The 25,575-nt window shown below is 45.0% G+C and overlaps 1 protein-coding gene across 7 annotated transcripts in view; it reads right to left on the bottom strand.

Moving 5' to 3' along the window:
- The window catches only part of SLC7A6 (solute carrier family 7 member 6), a 36,931-nt gene extending 12,141 nt beyond the window's left edge, over positions 1 to 24,790 (bottom strand). Inside the window, exons 1-3 of one of the 7 annotated variants that reach the window (XM_086689097.1) lie at positions 24,635 to 24,790; positions 11,962 to 12,517; positions 1,795 to 1,920 (exon numbers count right to left, since the gene is read on the bottom strand). In XM_086689097.1, the coding sequence (XP_086545223.1) occupies positions 1,795 to 1,920; positions 11,962 to 12,481 (646 nt within the window). In that variant the 5' untranslated portion in view covers positions 12,482 to 12,517; positions 24,635 to 24,790. Of the gene's footprint in view, positions 1 to 1,794; positions 1,921 to 11,961; positions 12,518 to 13,390; positions 14,007 to 14,039; positions 14,387 to 22,683; positions 23,757 to 24,440; positions 24,472 to 24,634 lie in introns of those variants that run through there. The other 6 variants (XM_086689102.1, XM_086689101.1, XM_086689100.1 and 3 more) reach the window with 6 other exon arrangements.
- Between the last annotated feature and the right edge of the window lie 785 nt (positions 24,791 to 25,575).

Genomic DNA, 25,575 nt, shown 5'->3' on the forward strand with positions numbered 1-25,575 from the left:
GTAAGAAAGAGGAAGTGAAGAGGGGAGAAAAAAAGAGGAGGGTCAAGAAAAGAAGGGAAAAGCAAGCGGGCAGAGGGAAGAAAAAAAACATAATTTAACACCAAAAGAACAACCACCAGCTCCCTGTACTTTATCACCCCACCCACTCCCTCAAGAAAGTTCATATTCCTTTAGCAAAATTACACAATCTCAGAAAAACAAAAACATTCCTGGCTGCCTTCTGAAGTGATAACACCTTTTCCAAAGCTCTGCTGAATTTCCAAGTGACCTCACGGTAGGCCAGAGTTCTTCCTATTTTTAGAAATAACCCTGTTTTACATTTTTAACTAACAATTAGACCTTCCTGTGGAACTATCTCTTTTGGCCAAGACCACTGCACAATGTGGTCAAACAGTTTTCTCATTCTCATGGAGGGAACTCTGTTGCTCTAATTGCAGGGGCTGCGGTTGCATGCAGCAGGAAATCACAGGCTATGTAGGAACTGGGGTCTTCTTATCTCTCACTGCGCCTGGGGTAGGCCTAAGCCACTTCCACCCGTGGAGAGCCAGCCTAGGCACCTGTTGTTCTCCTTGGAGGCATCTGGAGCCCCCACAGTTGAAAGCCAAGGGAGCAGCACCCAGTTGCCCAGAAGAGAGACCTTCTAGACACACTGGAGGTTTTTTAAACAAGATCCATACTTTTTTTTTTTTTTTCTTACAAGATCCATACTTCTAAGGAAGCCTGCTGTAATCCCCTGCAAAAAGCAGACCTATTCCTTTAATGTATCAAAAAGGGATGGGTGTGCAGCAAGAGAAGGGAAAATAGGGGTTTTCATGCCCGAGAGGTGTCAGTCATCATTCACAGCAGTGGTTTCCTAAGGCACAGATCTTGGTAGGAGGCTAATTCAGCTACCCAATTTGACCTGAGATGTTCCTGAGACTCCAGGGACATCCAGATGGCTGGCTGTACTAACTTGGCACATATGCCAAGGTACTGGACCAGAATCACCGAAGGCACTTGAAAACAGAGCTTTCTGAATTCCAAAACCAATAGATCTGAGAAGGGGGTCTCACCTCTCCCTGGTAAATGTAAACACAGCTGAGTTTAGAGACAGACAATATAGAACTGGGTTGCTAAGTAAGTGATTGAGATATCCTTGGCCAAAGACACCACAGGACTTCCCTAAGAGCTCAGGAGACCTCATGAGGCCTTTTACCCTCCCTGCTAGTTTACTCTGATTCAGGAATGAAAAGCTTTCCTAAAGCCAACATGTAGGAAAGCCAGTGCTTCATACTATTTTAATATTTTGCTGAGAGCTGACTTTGGGTTCAAATGCTAAATAAAAGCAAAAAGTAAAGACTCCAAAATAACCACTCATTTCTACATTCCATCCACCTTCTATGCACACCTTCCCACTCCTCTCAAGGAGGGCCAAGTCTTCCTACTTGCTGCCTGGCAGTCACAGACCAAAAACAGGGCCACAGCAGGGCTCACTCTATCCCCATCAGCTACATTTATGACCCAATTACACACAACCCAGGTTTCAAGAATTCCTAGGCTCTCAGCTGCCTTCTTGCAATGTTCCCAGCCTCCACAAAGGGAAAACAGCCCTGCGAGAGGGACTGACTCGTGTTCAGTTGGCCAAGCCAGCCTGGTCCAAGGAGCCCAGGAACAGATGTCTTACTCTCAATGACAGTCTAGGATATACATAGAATGAGCTGATCAGTTAAGCCAAGATTTCCCATGTCCTCCTCAGGAAATCCACACAAATTCCTGGAGTCATTCACCCTCCTTCCAAGCCCAGGCCCATCTTACCCTGGCACAGTTTAACGAGGCCCATGACAATGATGGCAATGAGCGCTAAGACCTTGGCATAAGTGAACGTGTCCTGCACACGTGTGCCCCACTTGACATAGGCACAGTTGACAAATGTCAGCAGACCTAGAAGGAAAAACATAAAATCACTGGCAGGCTTGAGCTGAGGGCACAGTGACCCAACCTCTCCTTAGAGAGCATCACTTCTGCCCTAACTAAAACCAAAGGGGCCAGTGATCGAGTCAGAACCACAAGAACAGGCAAATGGAGGGACATCCACAATCTGCCCAGCACTGTTGACAAGTTAAGATACAAAGGCATGCATTAACACATATTCATTAATTCTGACAGCCAGAATCATTTTTGGAAATTGCACCCAGGCCCAGAAATAATGGATTTCACCCACCCTTCCCCACTCAGACTCCCAAGGTTCCAAGCCACCCAAGGCACAAAACATTTCCAAGGCCACATTAGAAAGTGGGGACAAGAGAGGTCCATCAATAAATGAGGTGAATTTAAATACAAGTGGCAAATCACCTACGAATTAGAGAGACAATGTTTTGCATGTAAGTATATATTTTTAAAAGCCTGTTATGTACCTGACAATTCCACATGCATCCTCCCGATTAATTCTCACAACCTTAAAATACAGGTGTTCCTATTCCCATTTTATAGATAAGGCTAACCACCATTCCTAAGCTTACAAGGACCCCCTCCCCATCCACCCCCTCCATTTCTATCCAAACCTCCTGATTCTCAGTGAGGCCCACGCAAAACGAAGCTTGCTTGGACATTCTCTAGGCTCCTGTCTGCACTACTGGCTTTACGTTCCAGCTCTTCGTGGACATCAGTGATATCTGGGCCCTATGCAGAGTGTCCCAGCACCTTACTGTTGCTAAACAGGGACTGCTCTGACCCACCAGGAAGACACAAGAACAGAATACAAGAGGCTCCACAGTGACACTGCTAAGTACTGCTCTAAGCCTCCAACAATAGAACTTTTATGTGAACCTCAAACATTATTACAAAATCTTTTGGGTTCATCCTCCAGGCTGCCTCCACCTACTCCTACCCATTTTGCACTCTCTCCTTCAGCCAGACTCTCTTCTTACTGGTGCCATATATACATTTAAAAGAAATGTCCTTTCTTCCTCCTCCTGCCACAGCCAACAACTCCCACTTTCAAGATCTAGCTAAATCCCCACCTCCTCTGTAAAACCTTCCCCAAATATACCAGGCAGCCCCTCACTGAGCTCTCTCTCCCTGAACCCTATGGCATTCCCACTTCACAGCACAGCTTAGTAACTCATGCTATGGTCATACGGACATCTGTCTCATGAAGGTCTCCCCCTTGGGCATGTGCCCATAGAAGACCACAACTATTAGGGGGAAACAAAAGCATATTGTTTTCTTAAGCTTATTGCCAAGCAAAGAGGGGAACTGATAAACTCTGGTTGGAATCAAGATGTTGATGAACTTTGGAGTGTCTGGGTGGCTCAGCTGGTTGAGCATCCAACTCTTGATTTCAGCTCAGGTCATGGTCTTTGCGGTTCATCAGTTCAAGCCCCATGTCAGGCTCCCCACTGACAGTGCGGACCCAGTTGAAATTCTCTCTCTCTGCCCCTCCCCACTTGCACTTGCACGCACCCACACACACTCTCTCTCTCTCAAAAATAAACATTAAAAAAAAAGATGGTGATGACTTTCACTTAATCACCAATTCCCTAGAGTGAGGCAATTGTCAGAAAGTTGACATTTCTCTACTCAGATGTGAGGAAGCCTAGAGCCTGTGGAAATAAACATGGTGGCTAAACAGCCTCCATAGCCCTTAAAGACCTTTCACTCAGTACTCTGGCAAATGATACAGGTGCTCACTAGTTAGTCATACGGGGGATGGAGGAAGGCAATGGTCAAAGAGGAGGGAAGGCCAAAGGAATGCATGCTGCTGGCAGGTCTTCCCAGGGACCTGCCCTGCTAATCCAAGTTCTCTGTGGGGGTTAAGCCTAGATCAGCTAGCATAAGGATTACCAAATTAATAGCCACCAGTAATCCGCAGACCCCTATCCAACACAGTAAGCATATTTTGAGGTATCTGCCAGGCCCCTTCTTGGGAATTGCCTCCCCCCCCCCCCCCCCACCTATCACAGCTGATCACCCAAGGTGAACCTATTCAATTGTCTTTCCCAGGAACACAGAGTGGGGCAGCAAGAAATGGAATCTATCTAACAGTAGCAGAGTTGGGAGACACAGCAAGTCGAAGGTACATACAGGCCCTTGTAACAGAGGAGCAAAAACCACAAAAAAGCAGAGGAAGGAAACAGAACTATGAAAAGAAGCAGAGGTGAGAGGGTGTGCAGCTTGTGAGAAAAAGACTAACAGAGAAAGGTGCAGAAATACACAGAAGACAGGGGAGAGAGAGATAAGAGACAGACCAAGAGAGACAGAGAGAAGGGACAAAAAGAGTGACAGACAAAAAGACGGACATACACACAAAGAAAGAGACTATCTCACGATGCCCTAGCTGTGCTCACCGTGCTTGTGCCTTACAGCACCAAGATGTGGCTGCAAGATGGGGGAGAAAAGAAGACATACTCCACAGCCCCACTGACAGGCACTCCCTCTCACTCCTGTTCCTTCTCCTTCCCTCCATCCTGCTACAAATCTCCCCCCTGGCTTGATCCTCTCAGCACAGAAGTAAATATTGCACATAGTGCAATTCAATGACTCCTGCCAGTAAGTGAAAGAAGGCAGCTCTTCGTGGAAATCCCCTCAGAGCCCCTTCTGAATGACAGCTGGAAAGATACAAAAGAGCCTGGTCACAGTGGTTGCCTCTGGGGAAGAAGACCAAAGCTCTGGTGAGGGAGAGACACTTTTTCCATTGTACACTGTTTTACACTGTTATTTACCAGGCATAAATGCTTCTTCCTCAGTAAAAATTAAAATACTTAATCTAAAACAACGTGTAGCCAGGGAGCAAGGCCAGAAGTAGGGTGAGGTAAGGAGGGTGTCTGGGACACAAAATTTAAGGAGGTGCTCACTTTCAGGATCGCCTGGAGAACCTCAGAATGAATGCATCCTTTTTTTCTTTTTTAAGTTTATTTATTTATTTTTTGAGACAGAGAAGGGAAGAGAGAGAGCAGGAGCAGGGGAGGGGCAGAAAGAGAGAGAATCCTGAGCAGGCTCTGCATCGTCAGGGCGGGGCTCATACTTACCAACTGCTAGATCATGATCTGAGCCGAAACCAAGAGTCGGACTCTTAACCAATGGACCACCCAGACACCCCCAGGTGTCTGGGGGACTCACCCCCAGAGTGAGTGCATCCTTAAATGCTGTCCCCGGAGCCTTACTTGCTTCACCATACTCTCAGCCCTGCCAGAGAACAGGGAGCTCCAAGAACAGTCTACCATATAGAAGCCAAGTCCCCTTAAGGTTTTCCTGATTTTAATTAAGTAAGAAACATATCACTATCTGATCCCACCCCTTCAAGCCTCCCCAAATTCCCAACCCCATCTAGCACCATAGATTCTGTCAGGGCTTAAGCACAAAGCTGAGCCTGGAGGCCAGGTGCTCAGACGCAACTACCACAATTACAACATCCAAGACTTCCCTCTTCTCCCGATCTCATTTCCTGGCTGGAAAGCCTGTACCAGCAAGTGTGGGGTCCATGTGAGGGTCTTCAGTCTCTAGGGGCTTTAGCAGATCCATACCCAACCCCAAAGCAGAAACAAATCCCTAAAGTCTCTCTGTGGCAAAAACTGCTAGTTATCTTCTAATATCTCTTCTTCCATTTTTTCCTTAGTAATAGAAATTTTAGCGTAGTCATGGCCGCCCAAAATAAAGTTGACATTTCCCAGCCTCTCTCCGCAGGCAGGTATGGCCAGATAACTAAGTTCTTGCCCCAGGGATGTAAGCAAACATTCATATAAATAAGACCTCAGGAAGTCTGTTTGAAGGGTAGCACATGCCTTTCTTTGTTCTCCGTATCAGCTACAGTGCAGACTTGACAGCTAGAGCGTGAGTAGCCATCTTGGACCTCCAGCTAGGAAGAAGTCGCATGCTGAAGATGGCAGAGCAGTGAAGCAGAAGGAAGGAACCTGGCTCCCCGAAAAACTATAAAGTCATCCTACCAGCCCCACAATGCTGTGAGAGAAATAAACTTTTAATATGTGAGAGAAATAAACTTCAATATATTTGAGCCATACTGCTTTCGGTTTTCAGTTGTTTGAAGCCGAAATTCATCCTGGATAATACATGTGCCCTACAACAGAACTGTGCCTCTCATATTCTCTTTCTGATGAGGAGATGACTTGGCAATCTGCAGCTATAGTCCCAGTTATGCTGATAGTCACAGCTCCCTTTTCCCACAGCAACAGGGAAAGGAAGGAACCCTTCCAATTCCTCCCACAAACAAGCTGGGTGTTACTAAGGGGCACTCAAGGACACAGGAGTGCAATCCTTAACAACAGCAGCTACAAGGCAGAAGAAGAAAAAAAGCAGGGGAGAGACCATCTACAAATATATTAGGAGAAAAATGTACAACAGTCCAGGAGAAGTAAACCCTTCCAAATGTAAATCCTGGAATCTGGAGTTACCTCTCAGGATGCATATGAATATGTCAGGTATATGCCTTGTTAAGAAACCCCCTTGTTTGTTTGCTTAAAGTTTATTTATTTATTTATTTATTTATTTATTTATTTATTTATTTAGAGAGAATATATGTGTGTGCTCATGAACAAGCGGGAAGGGGCAAAGAGAGAGAGGGAGAGAGAGAGAATCCCAAGCAGACTCCAGGCTGTAAACACTGAGCCCAATGCAGGGCTCAAACCCACAAGCCCTGAGATCATGACCTGAGCTGAGATCAAGAGTCAGACTCTTAACCAACTTAGGCACTCAGGCACCCCCTCCTTGTTTTTAATTACACAGATATACACATTTACTCTTATTATCAACCCATTCATGCTCTATACAGGGGTAGACTCCAGGGTCTTTGTACTGCTAAAGACCCAGTCCTTCTGAGGCCTGTCACTTTCAGAACATGAGAGCTGTCTATCCACAGCAACAACTGACCAAAAAAGGGGAGCATACCCTTCCTTCTCAGAACTCTGGCCATGCCAGTGCCTAAGACAGCAAGAGACAACAGTAAGTTATTCAGGAATTATACGGTGTTTCTTCACTCGTCTCCCCCTTGGCAGTCTCCCTCCCCCATCTCCTCCAGCTCCTGCTCCCCCTCCTCCAGCTCTTCTTCACTGTGGGCCTTGCCAAACAAACCATGGGGGGTGGAGGGTGGGGGAAATGGATCTCAGTGTGAGCCTCTGCTTTGATGCCAGTGTCAATGCTAAATGACTTCTATACTGAAACCTTTACAGCAAATAATCTCCAGTGATACGTGTGAGCCTACACAACAGGCAGGATCCCACAAAGATAAACAGAATGACAACACCTAAGACAGAAACATCGCAATCAAATCAAGTACTCCTGGGCACCTGAGTTATCAAGAATACTGCTGGTCACCTTGCCAGAGAAGGGACCTATGGACCTCAAGAACTGCCATTTTCCCCTACAGTCCCTTAAGTGAGTAAGAGCCTCTAAGCATACTGAGTCCAATTGGCAGCCTGAGGCCCCACCCACCACAGAAGAGTCCAAGCTCCCAGCACAGATATGAGTAGAATGCACCTTTAGAATAGAGTTTCTCAACCTCGGCACTATTGACATTTGGGGCTAGAAAAGGCTTAATTGTATGAGGCTGTCTTATACTTTATAAGATGCTTGTACTTTATAAGATCTGGCTTCTGCCCACTAGATGCCAGTAGCACCCCTTCCCAGCAGGTGTGACAACCAAAAATCTCTCCAGACCTTGCCAAATGCCTCCTGGGGGACAAACTCACCTCCGGTTGAGAACCACTGCCCTAGGATAGTAAGTAGCTAAAATAGCCTGCAATTTAAAAAAAGTTGCTAGGATCTCTCTGCCAGTGTAATCTGGGAATAGGGTAAGGGGCTGCTATAAAGCCAGGATTTGAATTAGTAACACCTTCAAGGTCCAAGTAGGTAATACAAGTGAGCAATGGTAAGAATGTCTGGGTATTAAACAAGAGGGAGTGGAGGGCTGTAGCAGACTAAAGAGTGTATGCTCCTTTAAAGAGAGCAACCACTACTCAAAGGCAGCTGATTGTGTCAGTAAAGAATGTGGGTCCAAGGTTACCAGAATTTTTGGTTTTTCAAAAGAAAGGTCCAGTCCTGATTTTCATATTTTGGCAAGTAATTCAAAATTGTTTACAACACGAGGCCAAACAAATATATCTGTGGGTCAAGTCTGGCCCATGGGGCACCAGCTTGCAGCTCTGACCTGGAGTTGTTATATGGAGACTATCTGGGCCCTTTCTTCTAGAATGGAACTTTAATTGTCTAGCTTGGCATGGTTATAATTTCTGTAGACAGTCTCCCAAACAACAACGTGGACCCCTCTCATATCTCAATTTAAAAAAATTTTTTTTTCAACGTTTATTTATTTTTGGGACAGAGAGAGACAGAGCATGAACGGGGGAGGGGCAGAGAGAGAGGGAGACACAGAATGGGAAACAGGCTCCAGGCTGTGAGCCATCAGCCCAGAGCCTGACGCGGGGCTCGAACTCACAGACCGCGAGATCGTGACCTGAGCTGAAGTCGGACGCTTAACCGACTGCGCCACCCAGGCGCCCCTCATATCTCAATTTTAGACTAACTTAATTATCCTATCCCACCTAAATTTCACCATGGTTACAAGTGCAGATTTTGGGGGTTTCCCCCTTAATTATGACCTAATTGGTTTCTTCCAAATTTTTGTCTCTTAAGACCACATCGTTCTCACTGCCACCCCTGCCCAAAGAGACTCCCTTCAGCACATTCCAGATTTGTTAGATGATGCATCAGCCTGATTCTACACCCTAAGTTCCAAGAAGAGGAGCAAGCTGAACTCCAAAGTCTTGTCAGTTAGAATGAGACATGGTTTTATAACTTCGGCCCGTCTCTGACAATTTCCTGCCTACAGACATGCATTGTGAAAAAGCCTGGGCTTCTAGGATAGGGGCTTGAAGGAACTCTGATCCTGAGTACTCTGGGTAAAAGTACACTTGAATAAAAGCAGCTACAGATGCTATGAATGCACTTCTAAGAAGTGAGGTCTCTTCTCCAATCAAAAGAGCAGTTCCTGATATGGGGATGGGCTTCCTAAGCACAAAAACAATGAGGAAAATCATAAAGGAAAAAGGATTTAGCAAATAAAAATCTTTTGCACATGAAAAATTATATATAGAGGTGTCCTTTGACTTGGTTATTTTTGGAATTCACCCTAAGGCCAACACGAGACCAATGCACAGGCACTCTCAGTTGCTTAGATAAGAGCACAAACTCACAAAACCTTCTAGAAGAAAATTGGGTAACACATGAAGAATCTTAAAACAGTTTATTTCTTTAGACACAAGTATTTCTCTTGTATAATTCTACCCTAAAAAAAGATGCAGAAACTCTGAAACTATATATACAAAGACTCCCACAGCAATATTATTTTTAATGATATTACAGAACACTTACTATATGCCAGACACAGAGAAGTACTATACATGTATTGATTCATTTACTCCTCACAACCATCTTTTCAGTAGGTACAATTGATATTTCCATTTTACAAATGAGAAGACCAAAGCAACAGTTAACTAACTACTCTAAGGTTAACAGCTAGAAAAACAGCTGGTAAAGTTGGAATCAATCCCAGTCTGGCATGGGAGCCTGTGAACTTAACCACTATACCACACTGCCAGGAACCTACTTATGTGTCCCTAAACCATGTTTTCTAAGAATATATCATGAAAGGGATTAAATATTAAATTTTTAAAAGTATTATACAAACCACACAGAGTATGATCTCAAAAGTACTTGTAAAAAATGAGATAAGCACAGGAAAAAAAAATACCACAGGTATTTCACACAAATAGCAGCAATACTTCTCTGGGAGTTAAAATTATGGGTGATTTTTCTTTTCTTTTTTCTATTTTTTTGCATTTTCAAAGTGCTTGTAACATTGCATATTACCTCTAAACAATAATAGTAAAAGAGACACTACTTTAAAAAATGTTTCTTTTGAAGAACATTCCACAAAACGAAAAAAAAAAAAATGATATACTAAATTTAAAATGCAGAATATAAAGTTATATGCAAAGTATGATACCAATTCTATAAAAAGAAAGAAATGAAGACATGATTTAACTATTAAAAGTGCTCATCTTTTGGTGGTAGATTATGGGTGATTTGTGGTCAAGTTAATTTTCTCCTTAATGAATACATTTTATTTTATTTTTTCTTTAATGTTTATTTATTTTGAGAGAGGGGGAGGGGCAGAGAGAGAGGGAGAGAGAATCCTAAGCGGGCTCCACTCTGTCAGTGCAAAGCCCAACGCAGGGCTCAATCTCATGAACCCATGAGATCATGACCTGAGCCAAAATCAAGAGCCAGATACTTAACCAAATGAGCCACCACCTAGGCACCCCCTAACATATTTTGTAATCAGAAAATTATTATTATTTTTTGAAACTGAGAGAGACTGAGAGCAGGGAAGGGGCAGAGAGAGGGCAGGAGGGAGAGAGGACCTGAAGCAGGCTCTCTCAGCAGACAGCCTGATGTGGGGCTCAAACCCAGGAACTGTGAGATCATGACCTAAGCCAAAGTCAGATGCTTAACTGACTGAGCCACCCAGGCACCCCAGAAAATTATTCTTTTTCTAGACAACTCAGTCTGGCCAGAGTTCCCCTGGCCAGACCCTACCAGACATACAATACAGCTGAGTACCCACTTTCCCTCTTCCTGGGGCTCTATGTGGAGGGGTTCCCTTTAACATTTGTCTTTAACAAATCCTTAAAGTCAGGAGGCCCAGTGTACAGTACAATCCTTTATTGCTAACTCCAAGGTACTCTCAGCCTATTTTTAACACTGTGGATAAACTACACACACTGCCAAAGCTTTTGCAAGCAGAGATACGGAAAGGACAGAGTATAATTAAGTGCTTCTGGCAGCACAGTGCTTAAGGAACACAGGGAATTCTGGGCCACTTCTCAGCTAAAACACTAGCTCTACAAGACTGTGTAAATTCACAGCAATCTTCTTTCTTTTCAGTGACTTTAGGCAGAATCACTCTTCACCACCTCGTAAGAGAAAAAGGAAAATAAAGAGGGATGAACTGGAATCTCTCAGGTTCTGTCCTCAGAAACCCAAATATGGGCTAGAAGCCACCTTCCTGTCACTGGCCACAAGCAGAGCTTGTTTACAAAGTCAGTGTAAAGAAATCTGAAACACCAATGGGAAAAAGCCATTTTGGTGTGGTGCCTGCTGCTTAGAATGGGCTGCAAAGAGGGGCACCTGGGTGGCTCAGTCGGTCAAGCATCTGACTTCAGCTCAGGTCGTGATCTCACAGTTTGTGGGTTTGAGCCCCGTGTCGGGCTCTGTGCTGACAGCTCAGAGCCTGGAGCCTGTTTAGGATTCTGTGTCTTCTCTCTCTGCCTCTCCCATGCTCATGTTCTATCTCTCTCTCTCAAAAAATAAACATTTAAAAAATTAAAAAAAAAACAACAAAACAAAACACAATGGGCTGCAAAGAGTGGAAGTGGCAGGGAGCAGTAGTCCTGTGGGCCTGATGGGTAAGACCTTGGGACCCCCTCACCCCCCACCCCCAACAATCTAGAGAAGCTCTTTTCTCAGCCTCTAAACTGGTTTGTTTTCTTTTTTTTAACTGGATTTAGATAAAAAGCTGGGAAGCAAAATAAAGTCCTCAGCATTGAGGTTTTTTTCTGGGTTAAACCACAAGTAGTGCTATTGACTCCAATCAAAACATCTGATAAGACAAAAATAAGACATGCACCAACCTGTCACATAGACTGGAGCACAGAACTCTGTAACAGTCAAGAGTTGAAGGAATGTGAGGCACCAAAAGCCACAAACAGACTCAAATTTCTCTCATCTCTATCCCTTACCCTTACTTATCTCTCAGGGTTAAATGGCTTTGGTGAAATTACTTCTTCAAAAGGTAAGATGCCTCTCTTCCTCCCATAAAGCAAAATATACTGTTCAAATATGAGGTACCATTAGCATTATTAAAGGAACCCACATCCTCAAACATACTTTCCCACTAAACCCCAGACTTACATATGCAAGCAGCAGCGAGGAGACGGCAGGCCAGGTACGGGGGATCACAGGTGGGGAACGAGGGCTGGATGATGTAGTTGGCGAAGGTGATGGCAATGATGGCCTGACTGGTGGGCTCAACAATTAGCAAGGAGGCCCAAAGGCGGATGAAGGCAATGAAGCCCCCAAAAGCTTCTAGAATATAAGCATAGCTGGCCCCAGACTTGGTGATGGTAGTCCCCAGCTCCGCATAGCAAAGGGCACCAACAACTGAGAAAAGCCCACCAATGGCCCATATGACTAGTGACAACCCATAGGAGGCAGTGTATACCAGCACGCCTTTGGGTGAGACAAAGATTCCTGAGCCAATCATGTTGCCCACCACCAGGCTGACCCCATTCAACAGAGAGATCTCCTTTTTTAGCTGCATAGTTTCCATGGTCCGTTGAGGTTGCATGCTGACATCTTTCTCTCTGGGCTGGCTGGCCTCAGGAATGAGATGGTAGGTTGGCGTGGGGCTCTCCAGCTCCCTGGCTTCCATGGCAAATGTCTCCTTCACACTTATGTTTCCTGTGGCCTGGCAAAGAATATAAATATATTAGTCTAGGGCAGGAGCTGGTGAGTCTCTGGTTTAGAGAACTGCAAAGCCAACGTCTTTTGTAGGAATGGCATGCCTTGCACATAGATCTAAATACAATGACCTTGTATCAGTTCCCACCACAGGACACAGAGAAATAAATGGAGGTAGGCAGACATCTAGTGCTCCCAAGAAAGATAACAATGACAGGGTTCAGGCGATGGCAACTTCCAACAAGAGGTACCTGGCTTGACACCCAGCCATTAGGTTGGCATTAGGCCTAGCCATAGCACGGATTCTCCCTAAGGTATAGGTTTTAGTCTGGTTAGTTTATGAGACCAGTGCTCTAACCCCCGAGCTACAGAGTCTAGTTTGGTCAGTTTAAAACCTGCAAACCAGGGGTGCCTGGGTGGCTCAGTCAGTTAAGCATCTAGCAATTGATTTCGGCTCAGGTCATGATCCACGGTTCATCAGTTCAAGCACCAATTGGGCTCTGGGGCTCTGTGCTGACAGTGCAGAGCCTGCCTCGGATTCTCTCTTTCTTTCTCTCTCAAAATAAATAAATAAACTTAAAAACAACAACAACAACAACAAGCTGCAAACCTGACCTGCAGAGACCAAACTCCCAGCACCAGGTTCACAGCCCTAGCCAGCCTGATAGGTCCCTCACTGCCCAAACCCACTCACCTCCATCCAAACATAAACAGGAACTCCTGCAGTATCTAGCCACATGCAGAGAAGTCTGTAGCTACTCTCAGGCCAGCAAAAAATACAAAAGAATATGAGCAGGTAGTGAGGAGGACTGGGAAGATGCTAAGACCAGGGCCATTGCAAAGACTAGACCAAGGAGAGGATCTTCATGAAAATACACACCTGTGTGTTGCTAAGTCCACCACTTCCACCTTACTTCCCTCATTGCTGCTTTCCCCGTTCAACACATCTCTTTTTCTAAAGTGCCCAGAAAAAGAGACAACAAGACCAGATGGAGAAAGAACACACAGAGGGCACCCTAACCTGGGGCTCAACTGCTATCTGTTTATTTGTTTTCCTTCTCAGCATGTGCCTCTCACTACCATCTGGGTTGCAAAGAGATTCTCCCAGAATAGGACCCAGGAATTCTGACACTCAATCGGAGCTACATGACTTTTCTTATCCACAGACCTGGCATCGGAAGGCATCCTATATGGAGATGGCACACACACTACTACTTTTGGTTTAGAGTTGGGCCAGTCCAGAAACCTCAGGAAAATTAGACTCCACACCAATCTTCATATAAAGAACCCAGAATCTGTCAGAGGAAGACAAGAACCTTCCTATGCCCCAGGAATCAGGAATTCAGATCACCTATTTACTCCCCCCTCATGTTCTGGATAAAGGAATCCTGTAAGCCGTTTGATTCCCACCCAGGAGTCAGTCTTTTAAGGTCACAGAGATAATTTCCAGGGATAAGAATGAGATCAGTACATCATCTTCCCAGAAGCCTCTCATCTACTTAACAAAGATGGAGATGCCAGAACCTTACCTCGTGGAGCTCAGAGTAAGGGAACCACAGCCACTCAAGAGTAAGTAGTTCTCAGGGAAAACTCCAGTCTCCACAGCTCCATCCAAAACTCCTGCCTTACCTGTTCCGGTCCCCTTCCAGAGTCTGGATTGGAGGCGAAGTGAAAAAACTCCTCTGGGCACTGATAAGCCTTCTCTCACTCCCAGAGTGGAGCCAGCCTACCTCCGCTTAGATGAGAACTGGCTTTAAGGCAGCACCACTCTTCCTTTCACTCCTGGCACCAAGCCATGCAGGTTTCCCTCTGCAGGCACGGACACGTGGGAACATACTTGTTTTCACGTGTCTGTCAGCTGAGCCAAAGCAACCATGAAAACAAACTTGAAAATAGCAGAGGAGCTTATAGTCTCCCATGAGTCAGGTGCAGAGAGATCTAGATTGCCTTTTTCCACCCAATTCAACCCAGGGCAAGCAGAGAAACCTGGTCCCTGGTCCCAGTGCCCATTCCAGCCTCTCCCCTATTCCATCAAACCCTAGCTAGCTGGCGGGAGGAGGCTGGGGCTCCCACACATTCTTGTTTGGACTTCTGACACCAGATGTATGGTTTTCCACACATCAAGCAATTTTGCAACACTTAACTTACTCCTGACACTATCCACCTGGAGATCTCACAGGTTAAGAGCTCGGTCCCACAAAACTTTCCCCTCTTCCGATGCCAAATGCAGGTTCAGGTTGTTACCAGGGCTTCCAATATGCCTGGCAATTGAAGGGTCCCACTGCCCCCTCCTTGGGTTCAATTAATTTGTTCGAGTGGCTCACAGAAAAACAGTTTACTTACTAGATTACCAGTTTGTTAAAAAAAGATATAATTCAGGGGGGGCACCTGAGTGGCTCAGTCAGGTCATGATCTCACAGCTTGTGAGTTCCAGCCCCAGGTAGGGCTCTGTGCTGTCAGCTCAGAGCCTGAAGCCTGCTTCAGATTCTGTCTCCCTCTCTCTCTGCCCCCTTCCCATCATGCTCTGTCTCTCTCTCCCTCAAAAACAAATAAACATTAAAAAAAATAAGAAATAAAAAAATAAAAAGGATATAACTCAGGAACAGCCAGATGGAAAAGATGCTTAGGGCAAGGTATATGGAAAGGGGTGTGGACTTTCCATGCTCTCTCTGAGCAAGCCGCTACTCACCCAGGACCTCCACCTGTTCACCAACCTGGGCGCTCTCCAAACTCTCTCCTTATGGGATTTTTAAGGAGGCTTCATTACAAAGGCATGATTGATGAAAATCATTGGCCATTAGAGATTGACTCAATCTCCAGCCCCTCTCCCCTCCCCAGAGGTCAGACTGAACCTAAATTACCAATCTCCTAATCACAGGTCTGGTTCCTCTAGCAACCAACCTCCATCCTTAGGAGATCAAGATGTTTTCCAAAAATCACTTCATTAACATAAACTCAGAGGTATGGTTGAAAGGGGATTGTTATATAAATAACAAAAGACATCCATTTCACCTTTATTGCCCTTGAACTATTTCAGGAATTGAGAACAAACACAAATATTATAACAAAAAGCCCCTATGGCTCTTATATAGGAAATTATAGGAGCTGTGTCTAGAAACAGTTGATGAAGACCAAATATATATTTAATCACAAATTAGATTTAAGATGTAGAAAGATGGTGAAAGCATCACTCCCACTCCAACGACAAGAAAAAGCCAAATAATCTACATAACTGATATGGTTTGGAGTGTTGGGGTTTGGAGATGACGGCTAAGAAAGAATTCTTGGTATGTCTTCAGTACAAAAAAGGTAGTTTCATTAAAGCACAGGGACAGGACCTGTGGACAGAAAGAGCTGCACTGGGGTTGTGCGGAGGAACCAATCTTATACTTGGGAGTTGGGGAAGGTAAAAGGTACCTGGAGGTTTCCAAACAGACTTTCATATGCTAAAGACACACAGGATCCTAGGGGCCTAGGTATTGTCAAGCTAAGGTTGTTTTTCCCTCTAGCAAAGTATAAACATTAAGATAGTTGGGAGTTCCTGAAAGAATATCATACTCTGCCTATCTCAAATATCAGTCAATGTGCAGTGGGTTATATATTTAATTTTATCTACAGTTCCTCAGCTTTGTTTCTTACATCAAAAGCTGTGACTTTTCTGGGGCGCCTGGGTGGCACAGTCAGTTAAGCGTCCGACTTCAGCCAGGTCACGATCTCGCGGTCCGTGAGTTCGAGCCCCGCGTCAGGCTCTGGGCTGATGGCTCAGAGCCTGGAGCCTGTTTCTGATTCTGTGTCTCCCTCTCTCTGCCCCTTCCCCGTTCATGCTCTGTCTCTCTCTGTCCCAAAAATAAATAAATGTTGAAAAAAAAAATTAAAAAAAAAAAAAGCTGTGACTTTTCTTGAAGCCATCAGAGAGCTAAGGTTACAGGGCAACCAAGTGGACTGAAATTTAAGGAAAAAAAGGCACCTCCAGGGAGAGATGTAAGGTCTGGCTGGTCTGTGGCAGAGGGAGAATGGTGGGACCAATATACAGGCAGGTAAGTAGAATTCAGGTATAATTTGTAATGAATTACTAAAGGTCTAGCATGGGTTAGGGGCACGTGGGTGGCTCAGTCGGTTAAGTGTCTGACTCAGTATTTTGGCTCAGGTCATGATCTCACAGTTTGGGAGTTCAAGCCCCACCTGCACTGACAGTACTGAGCCTGCCTGGAATTCTCTCTCTCCCTCTCTTTCTCTGTCCCTCCCTGCTTGCTCTCTCTCTCTCTGTGTCTCAAAATAAATAAATAAAACTTAAAAAAAAAAAAAAAAACAATAATAAAGGTCTAGTGTGGGTTAGCAAGAGCATAGACACTTAGACGTTTTTTCTCCACAGATCTCTGTGGATTGGATGCTCATAAAAAATACTAGGCAGGAGGCCAGAGATAGCCCCTCCGTAGTGCTAGTCTGGAGAAGGAAAACAATCACTACTCCAGGAAAAATACAAAGGTCCACCAGGTGCCCTCTCTAGAATAAAAATCTTTTTTTTTTTAACGTTTATTTATTTTTGAGACAGAGAGAGACAGAGCATGAACGGAGGAGGGTCAGAGAGAGGGAGACACAGAATCTGAAACAGGCTCTAGGCTCTGAGCTATCAGCACAGAGCCCGACGCGGGGCTCGAACTCACAGAGATCATGACCTAGGCCGAAGTCGGGCGCCCAACCAAGCCACCCAGGCGCCCCTAGAATAAAAATCTTAACACTGCTGGGGAAAGAGTGGCAAAACTCTGCCACTCCCAAGGCAGCTAGGGCAGGGTGAAAGAAAAATAAAACAACCCTTTATTCCTGGGGGAAGGCAGGACATTCTGATCCAGACCATTAATGATAGCCTACCTCTGGGCCAAGAGCAGGATCACCAAAAAGATCCACACCCCTCCCTTTTCTCCCCCCACTCAGATCCAGAAAAACAGGGCCTGCCTAAGACTGAGGCTGAACCAAGACAACAGAGAATCCCTGCTCCCACCACCAGGTATGCAAGCACCCAGCAACAACAACAACAAAAAGACCTAAAGCTGAGGGCAAAGCATAAACATTGAAGAAAAACCCTCCCTCCAGCAAACCAATGCTAAGAGCAAGGAAACACCAGAGGAATTTGAAGCCATGTGTGCACCTAAGGTAACCACAAGAACAACAAAACCCAAACCCAACTCAGGATTGATGGAGGGAAGGGGGTAGGAGATGGGCTAGACGGATGATGGGTATTAGGAGGGCATGTGTTATGATGAGCACTAGGTGTTGTATGAAAGTGATGAATCACTGAATTCTACTCCTGAAAATAACTAACTGACTAACTAACTAACTATGATTGGGGCCCCTGGATGGCTCAGTCTTTTAAGCATCTAAGGCTCTGGTCATATCTCACAGTCAAGAGATTGAGGCCCTCCTCGGGCTCCACGCGGGGCATGGGGCCTGCTTAAGATTCTCTCTCTCCCTTGGGGTGCCTAGGCGCGCAGTCCGTTAAACATCCGACTCTTGATCTTGGCTAGGGTCATGATCTAACAGTTTGTGAGTTCGAGCCCCACATCGGTCTCTGTCCCTCCCCTGCTTATGAGTGCTTGTGAGTGTACTCTCTTTCTCTGTCAAAAAAATAAATAAACTTAAAATAAAAGATACTCTCTCCCTCTGCCCCTCCCCTGCTCGCGTGCGCGCATACTCTCCCTCTCTCTCAAAACATAAAAATATAAAATACAAAATAACTATGATTAATACATTAAATGCTCTAATGGAAAAGTTGGGCAGCATACATAAACAGGTGAAATTTCAGCAGAGAGATCAAAACCACAAGAGTCAAAATGGGAAAAAAAGTAAAAACCTAGAACAGTATCAAATGGTCTATGGTAAATATAAAAAAAATACTTTTTGAAAAAAAAACTCTTTTGGGGGGCCATTTAATTGCTGTAGAATATAGTTGACTGCCTCAAGTAAAAATTCACTAGCAGTGAATTGTGGATTTATAGCATATATGAAAGTGAAATGTATGACAACAACAGCACAAAGACAACGAAGAATTGGAAATTATACTGTTGTAAGGTTCTCATATGTGAAATAATGTAACATTACTTAAAAAAAACTAAACTAAAGGGGCACCTAGGTGGCTCAGTTGGGTAAGCATCCGACTCTTGATTTCGGCTCAGGTCATAATGTCACAGTTTGTGAGTTTGAGGTCTGTTTTGGGCTCTGGTTTGACAGCACCAGAACCTGCTTGGGATTCTCTCTCTCCTCTCTCTCTACTTCTCCCCCACATGCATTCTCTCCTTCAAAATAGGTAAATATTAAAAACAAAACTAAACTAAAAAGATTAAAAGAAGGGGTGTAAATAACAAGCCAACAGTGGAAATAAAACATAAAAAATACACAAACCAAAAGTAAGTGAACTAGGTCAGAGAAAAATAAATGTCATATTATCACACTTACCTAAAAAACAAAACAAACAACAACAAAGAAAGAGACTCATAACTACAGAAATCAAACTGGTGGTTGCCAGAGGGGAGGGAAGTGAGGGGATAAGCAAAACAAGTGAAGGGGATTAAGATGCACAAACTTCCAGGGGTGCTTGGGTGGCTCAGTCAGTTAAGCACCCAACTCTTAATTTCAGCTTAGGTCATCATTTCACAAGATCTGCACTGACAGTGTGGGGCCTGGTTGGGATTCTCTCTCTCCCCACTTCCCCCCCTCAAAATAAATAAATAAACTTAAAAATAATAAAATAAATAAGACGCAGATGAAAAGTACAGCATAGAGAATATAGTTAATATTGTAGTAATGGTGTATGGTGACAAATGGTAACCACACTTATCGTGGTGAACATGCATTGAATTGTGGAATCACCATGTTGTGCAACTAACATAATGTTGTATATCAACTATACTTTAAATAGAAATTTTTTAAGAAAGCAGAAAAAAAGACATATGGAACTAATAGAAGCAGAAGACAAGTAGCAAGAAGGAAGATTTTAATCCAACCATCTCAATAATAACATGAAATATAAATGATCTAAACATACCAACTAAAAAACAGATACTGACAGATAAAAATGCAAAACCCAACATGTAGTCTACAAGAAACCTGCTTTAAATATAAAGACATAAGTAAACTATAGGTAAAACGATAGGAAAAAAATAAACCATGCAAACACTAATCAAAAGAAAGATGGAGTAGCTATAGTACCATTATATAAAATAAACTTCAAAATAAGAAATACTGCTAGGGATAAAGAAGTCAATTAATCAAGAAGACAATTCTAAATATTTATTTCCTCCAACAACAAAGTTTCAAAATACATAAAGTGATATATATCTAAAAAGAGAAATACACAAATCTACAATTATAGTTGGAGACTTCAAAGCACCTCTCTCAGTTGTCACTAGAATAGATAGACATAAAATTAGCAAGATCGAGGGGTACCTGGTTGGCTCAGTCAGTAGAGCATTCGACTTTTAACCTCAGGGTCATGAGTTCAAGTCCCACACTGCATGTGGAGCCTACTTTAAAAAAATCAGCAAGATCTAGAAGACCTGAAAACGGAATGTGCCAACAACATAGCTCTTGTCTAAGTAATTATGTGACTTCTGAGAAAAACAAACAAAAACTGGCAACTGCAATAGGGTTTACCTCCATCCAGGAGACGGGGGGCAGGCTAGGGGTAGGAGGCAGCCTTCTAGCAGGAAAAACACTACTTTGGCTCCTCAAATTTCACAACAGAGTATCAACCCTACTATCTACTCTGTTGGTATCAGAGCACAGTTAGGAACCCTCCCTCAGGTGCTACCTGAGGCCTTTAAGACCAATTCCAACCTACTTATCAGGTCCTTATCACTACACCCCCCCACACCCACCCCTACCTCCAACCCCCGCTGTCCCACCCAAGGTCCTATCACACTAAATTCCTTGCAGCTTCCAGAACCTGGAATAGTCCAGGGTTCCTAGAGCCCATCAGACAAACACACCTTTGTTCATACTGAGCCTCTGCTTCTAACACCCTACTTCTCTCACCTTTTCCCCAACATCCTGGCTGCCATCTTTCTCCACCTATCTCCTTGTGTCTGTAAGGTTTCTAATACATACTTCTGCCTTAGCAGCCACCTCATTCTGTTGCATTTACTTACCTTCACTTCAGTCTCTCCCAACTAGTTAGTAAGTTCCTTGTCTGTTTTAACAGCACCCAGTACAAGGCCCAGCACAGGCTTGGTACTCAATCTGTGATCACTCCATAAAAATATACCAAGAACAGGGGCACCTGGATGGCTCAGTCGGTTAAGCATCTGACTCTTGATTTCAGCTCAGGTCATGGTCTCGTGGTTTGTGAGTTTGAGCCCCACAATGGGCTTTGCACTGACAGCCAGGAGCCTGCTTAGGATTCTCTATCTCCTTCTCTCTCTTTACCCCTCCCCCGCTCACTCTCTATCTCTCTCCCCCCACAAAAAATATAAATAAATAAATACCAAGGACAAAAAATAGCTAAAAGAGAAAATACACAACAAACCCTACTAAAAGTCTAACACCTTGAGCCACCTACTCACCTGCTTGCCAGAACAACAAACAAACAAGGCTTAACTAAATGAAGTGATCATTCAGAGAATTCAGTCTGAGATGGTGGTTCTTATCATTTTGTCAAAGTACTTGTTCTTTAGATGATGAAAGAGGAAAAAAAGGATAAAAAGCAACTATGACTACAATAATGGTTTTGAATTCAAGTACATTTAATTAGTTGCCACGGTATCTACATACATTCTCAAAAAGGCAATCCTTATCTGTGAGATGCATTGTTTATCCTATCCCCACAGAAATGGGATGAAAATCAAGGAGCTCATAACTAAGCCACTATCTCCAGCTAAGTAGCCTGGTATCTGGGGGGAAGAGTGTACAACAAAATCTTACCAGATCACCCTCTCTGAACTGGCTATCCTTCTGTCTTCAGTTTTTATCCAATTGATAAGAAAAATCAGTATGTGAAGATCACAAACAGTATCGGATTCTCAGTCTCTCTCACACAGTCTCTAAAATCACTACCTAAGACAATTTCCATTAAATCATTCAGTGTACCCTATAAGTTCCTATTTTGAAAAACTAGTCTTAAACCCTGCCTGTAAGGGCACAATGCAGTTTTCTAGCAGGTTTTCATACTATTTTACAGGCTCCTCTAAGCAGATAATAAAGGAATTCATCAGACCACTAAAACTGCTTATCATCTTAACCATGAAACTATCATGAAACTATCCATGCAACTTAACCATGAAACTATCACATGCAATTTCAGGGGGAAAAAAGAATCTTTCAGCGTTCGATTACAAGGAATACTTTACAAGCTGGATTTAAAATCTCTTTTACAATGGGTAATTATGAGGGAAAATGCTGTTGAGAAAAATATCAAAATCTTTTTTTTTTTTAATTTTGTTAACGTTTATTTACTATTGAGAGACAGAGAGACACAGAGCGTGAGCAGGGGAGGGCTAGAGAGAGGGCAGACACAGAATCCCAAGCAGGTTCCAGGCTCTGAGCTGTCAGCACAGAGCCCGACGCAGGGCTCAAACTCACAAACTGTGAGATCATGACCTGAGCCGAAGTCGGTGGCCCAACCAACGGAGCCACCCAGGCACCCCTCAAAATCTTAACTGTGGTAAAAATATAGAGGACTCTCTTTTCTATACACCTCTGAGCTTTATATATTTTCCACAATTAGTATACATTAATTTTCTTAATGTTTAACTGTATCTATATAATATACACACACATACTTACACTCCTATAAAACAAAAAAGTGATGTGACTCTATATTTATCTTTTTACCTAAGAAAATAGGAAACTCAAGATCCAATTCAGTTCCCAATCACAGTGAACAGATAACCTTACTTTCAACAGTACATGGTATCTATTCTTTTCCATGACTTTGGTTTTCAATTTCTTTTTAACAACCTCATTGCAAGTATCTTTCATTATGAACCACCACAATTACTCTTTAGAAAGAGATATAATTTAATATATATACAATTTATATAATACAGTGTTATATAATTTTTAATTATATATGAGCCATTCTCATCACTAGTATCCTGTTCATAGTGTACAAAAATAACTGAAATTCTTTACAAATCACAAAGATCCAAGAAAGTTAACAGAGGACAGAGCAACAACATTCACCTGTGAGGAAATGAACAAACATCACACTTCCATAAGCTGCCTCATTATGAAGGGTCAGGTATTGAGAAGAAAATGAAGCCTCCACATCAAGGCCTAATTCCACCTGTCTGTCTTGGCCACTTAACCTCTGCAACAAAGAGTAAGAGGCAGCTTATCAAAAAACGAGCCTAATAAGCAGCTGGATATCTCCCTTTGTAAAATGTATGTTTTATATGCCTGGCAGGGACAGCATTCTCAACTGAGAAGTTCCATCACACTCACAGTGGAGTGTAACTGAAGCCACCAGCCCACACATGTGTCAGAGAAGTAGCTCGGTCATCTCAAATCATGCATATCTAGACTGCTGCTGCTCCCAGAGTCCCAGGTCCTGTGAACACTGTTTGCGTCACTTTTGTAGAAACGTATCCACATCCTGGAGGCTACAGCAGGAAGCGCACAAGACAGAGGTCAGGAAATTTCCTGTACCAAGAAGTGCCAAGGAGATAAGTCACATAACTGGTATTTACTTCTGGTCTGCAACAAAAATATGTCCGAAGCCAGAGAGAGAAGAAGAAAGACAGGGAAAAACTGGGTTTGTGGTTTTCCACATACTTGTCAGGAGAGGGAAATCAAATATAAGAACTCAAATGACAGTCTGAGACCAAAGTTGGGAAGCAAAAGCCGTGAATGCACAACGGCACCTTAGCAAAGTAGGCAGCCTGGGCAGCTTCCTCCTAAGGGCTTCACAGCAAGCAAAGAGAGACGAAAATGAGCTCAGGAAGCACTCAGACTTTCAAAAGTCTGCTGCCCCCAGATCTTCAAATCAGGGAGCAGCTCTCAGAGAAGCACCAGATGGCTGAGCATTCTGCTAACACGATGCTAGATTCGCTGGCAGTGCTTTTTTTCCCCCATCAAGGGCAGAGACTGAATTCTTTTGAACTGTGTCACCAAGCCCACAGCCCAGTGCACACAAGAGGTACTCAAAAACGTCTGTTAAATATTGATTCCTATTTATACCGACCATTACACAACGTGGTACCCACACTGTTTGCCTAGCGCTTAGTGAAGAATTCTCAGAATGTTTTACAAATATCTCTTTCCATTTACAACGTGAGATGATCAAACAAGATGACAGGACATGAGACGGGAGGAGGAGCCTTCATGGTTCATGGCAGCAGCACGCGGTTCCCTAGCCCTGCATGCCGCACCCCCCCCCCCCCCCCCCCCCCCCGCCCCGGACAATCTCGCAGCATCCCAAGCTCTGATCCTGCAGGACATTCTCAGAATCTTGCACGCCGTCTTTCTCGCTTGCAGAGTTTCTCACAGCACAGGCTCGCTTTCTTCCCGTCACGCTCACCCTGGAGCACCGCTCAGTCTCTTACACAGCGTCACACTCGGGGCCTCTGTCGCCAGAGTCTCCCTCTCAGTCTCTCGCACACTCCTGGAACCACCCTCACACGCTCAGAGAATCACCCTCAGGCTCTGGGTTTCACACACACAGCCTCCCGCTAGTCTGGGGGGGGGGGGGGGTGCCTCACGCACACCGAGTCTCCTTCACACCAAAGTCTCTCCTGTACTGTCAGCATCATCTCACACACACTCGGCGTCATCTTCTCACTCAGGGTCTTTCTTGCACACTCACAGTCACCCTCAGACTCACGGGGGTCGCTGGTCGCTCACACACACACACTCACACAGACACAGTCTGACACGCTCAGTCTTACACTCAGGGTTCCCCACACTCCTGGAGCCACCCTCACGCTCGCGGTCCCTCTTACACGCACAGCGTCACCCTCTGGCACGCTCTCACCGCGGCGTCTCTCACGTGCCGCTCGCCCGCCCGCCCCGCGCCGGGGTTGGCGGGCCCGAATTCCGCACGCGGCGACTGCGGCGGCGCGGAGAATTCGGCCTCCAGGACGCGGCCCCCGGCCCCGGCCCCGCGTCCCCCGCGCGCCCGCCCGCGGCCCGTTACCTCGCGGTAGCCAAACGCCGACAGGATGCTCAGTAGCTCGACCGCCACGGCCGCCCGGGCCGCTGAGGCCCCGCCCCCGCCACGTCACGCGCCGCCGGATCGCGACAGCGCGCGCCGCGTCGGGACAGGACGCCTAGTTCCGTGCTGAGTCCGCAGGCGGCGGCGCCTCTGGGCCTGGGGGGCATCGCGGCGGCCTCAGGGATCAGAAGGCCCTGCTCAGTGTGCCGTCCCAACGTCTGCGTGCACTTGGCTGCCTGTCCCCAGGCGGGCCGTGACCTGGGCCCAACCACCCTCGCTCTAAATGGCCCCCGCAGCCCGTTCCTTTATGGCTGTTGGCCATACAGCTTACACAAGTTGCGCTAGATAGCCTCCATACCTCGTTCTCAGCCAACCCCTCCGCTACGCACCTTAGGAAGACACAGACCCAAGACGTTTTCTCCCAAACTCCTAGCTCAGCCCAGCTCCCGTCCATCGAACCGTCAGCAAACACATGGACACTAACTGGCTTCTGTAACCAACCCCCCGCCTCCCTAGGGCTCAGGCTGGGGGACATTTTTTGATCCTTATCTTGTCTGACCCTACTGACACTCTCTTGGGGGAGCTGCACCCTCTTATCCTCTTCCTCTACCTCGGCTACTGCTTCACCATCTCCTTCTAGGGGTCTTTTCCTTCTGGTAGCTCTGGGGCTCTTCTAGGGTCTCTCTGACCTCTTGGACAGCTGAGCCTTCCCCCTTAGCTTCCTGTCCACAACCTCAAGCCATAGCTCTCTCCTGGGCCATGGAGTCATTTCCCACAGACACGTGTTTACACCTGCACATCCTATAGTTTGAGACTGACCATACCCAATCTCCTGCTCTGCATCACCCAATGACGCAGCCAGAGATGGGCAGCACCCTGGAAGCTTCCTCCTCCTGCCCCCCAAAGACCTGCAGGTTTTCTCA

The sequence above is a fragment of the Puma concolor genome, chromosome E2, assembly GCF_028749965.1.
Source record: "Puma concolor isolate L17-30 chromosome E2, mPumCon1.1.hap2, whole genome shotgun sequence".
NCBI classification, from domain to species: domain Eukaryota; kingdom Metazoa; phylum Chordata; class Mammalia; order Carnivora; family Felidae; genus Puma; species Puma concolor.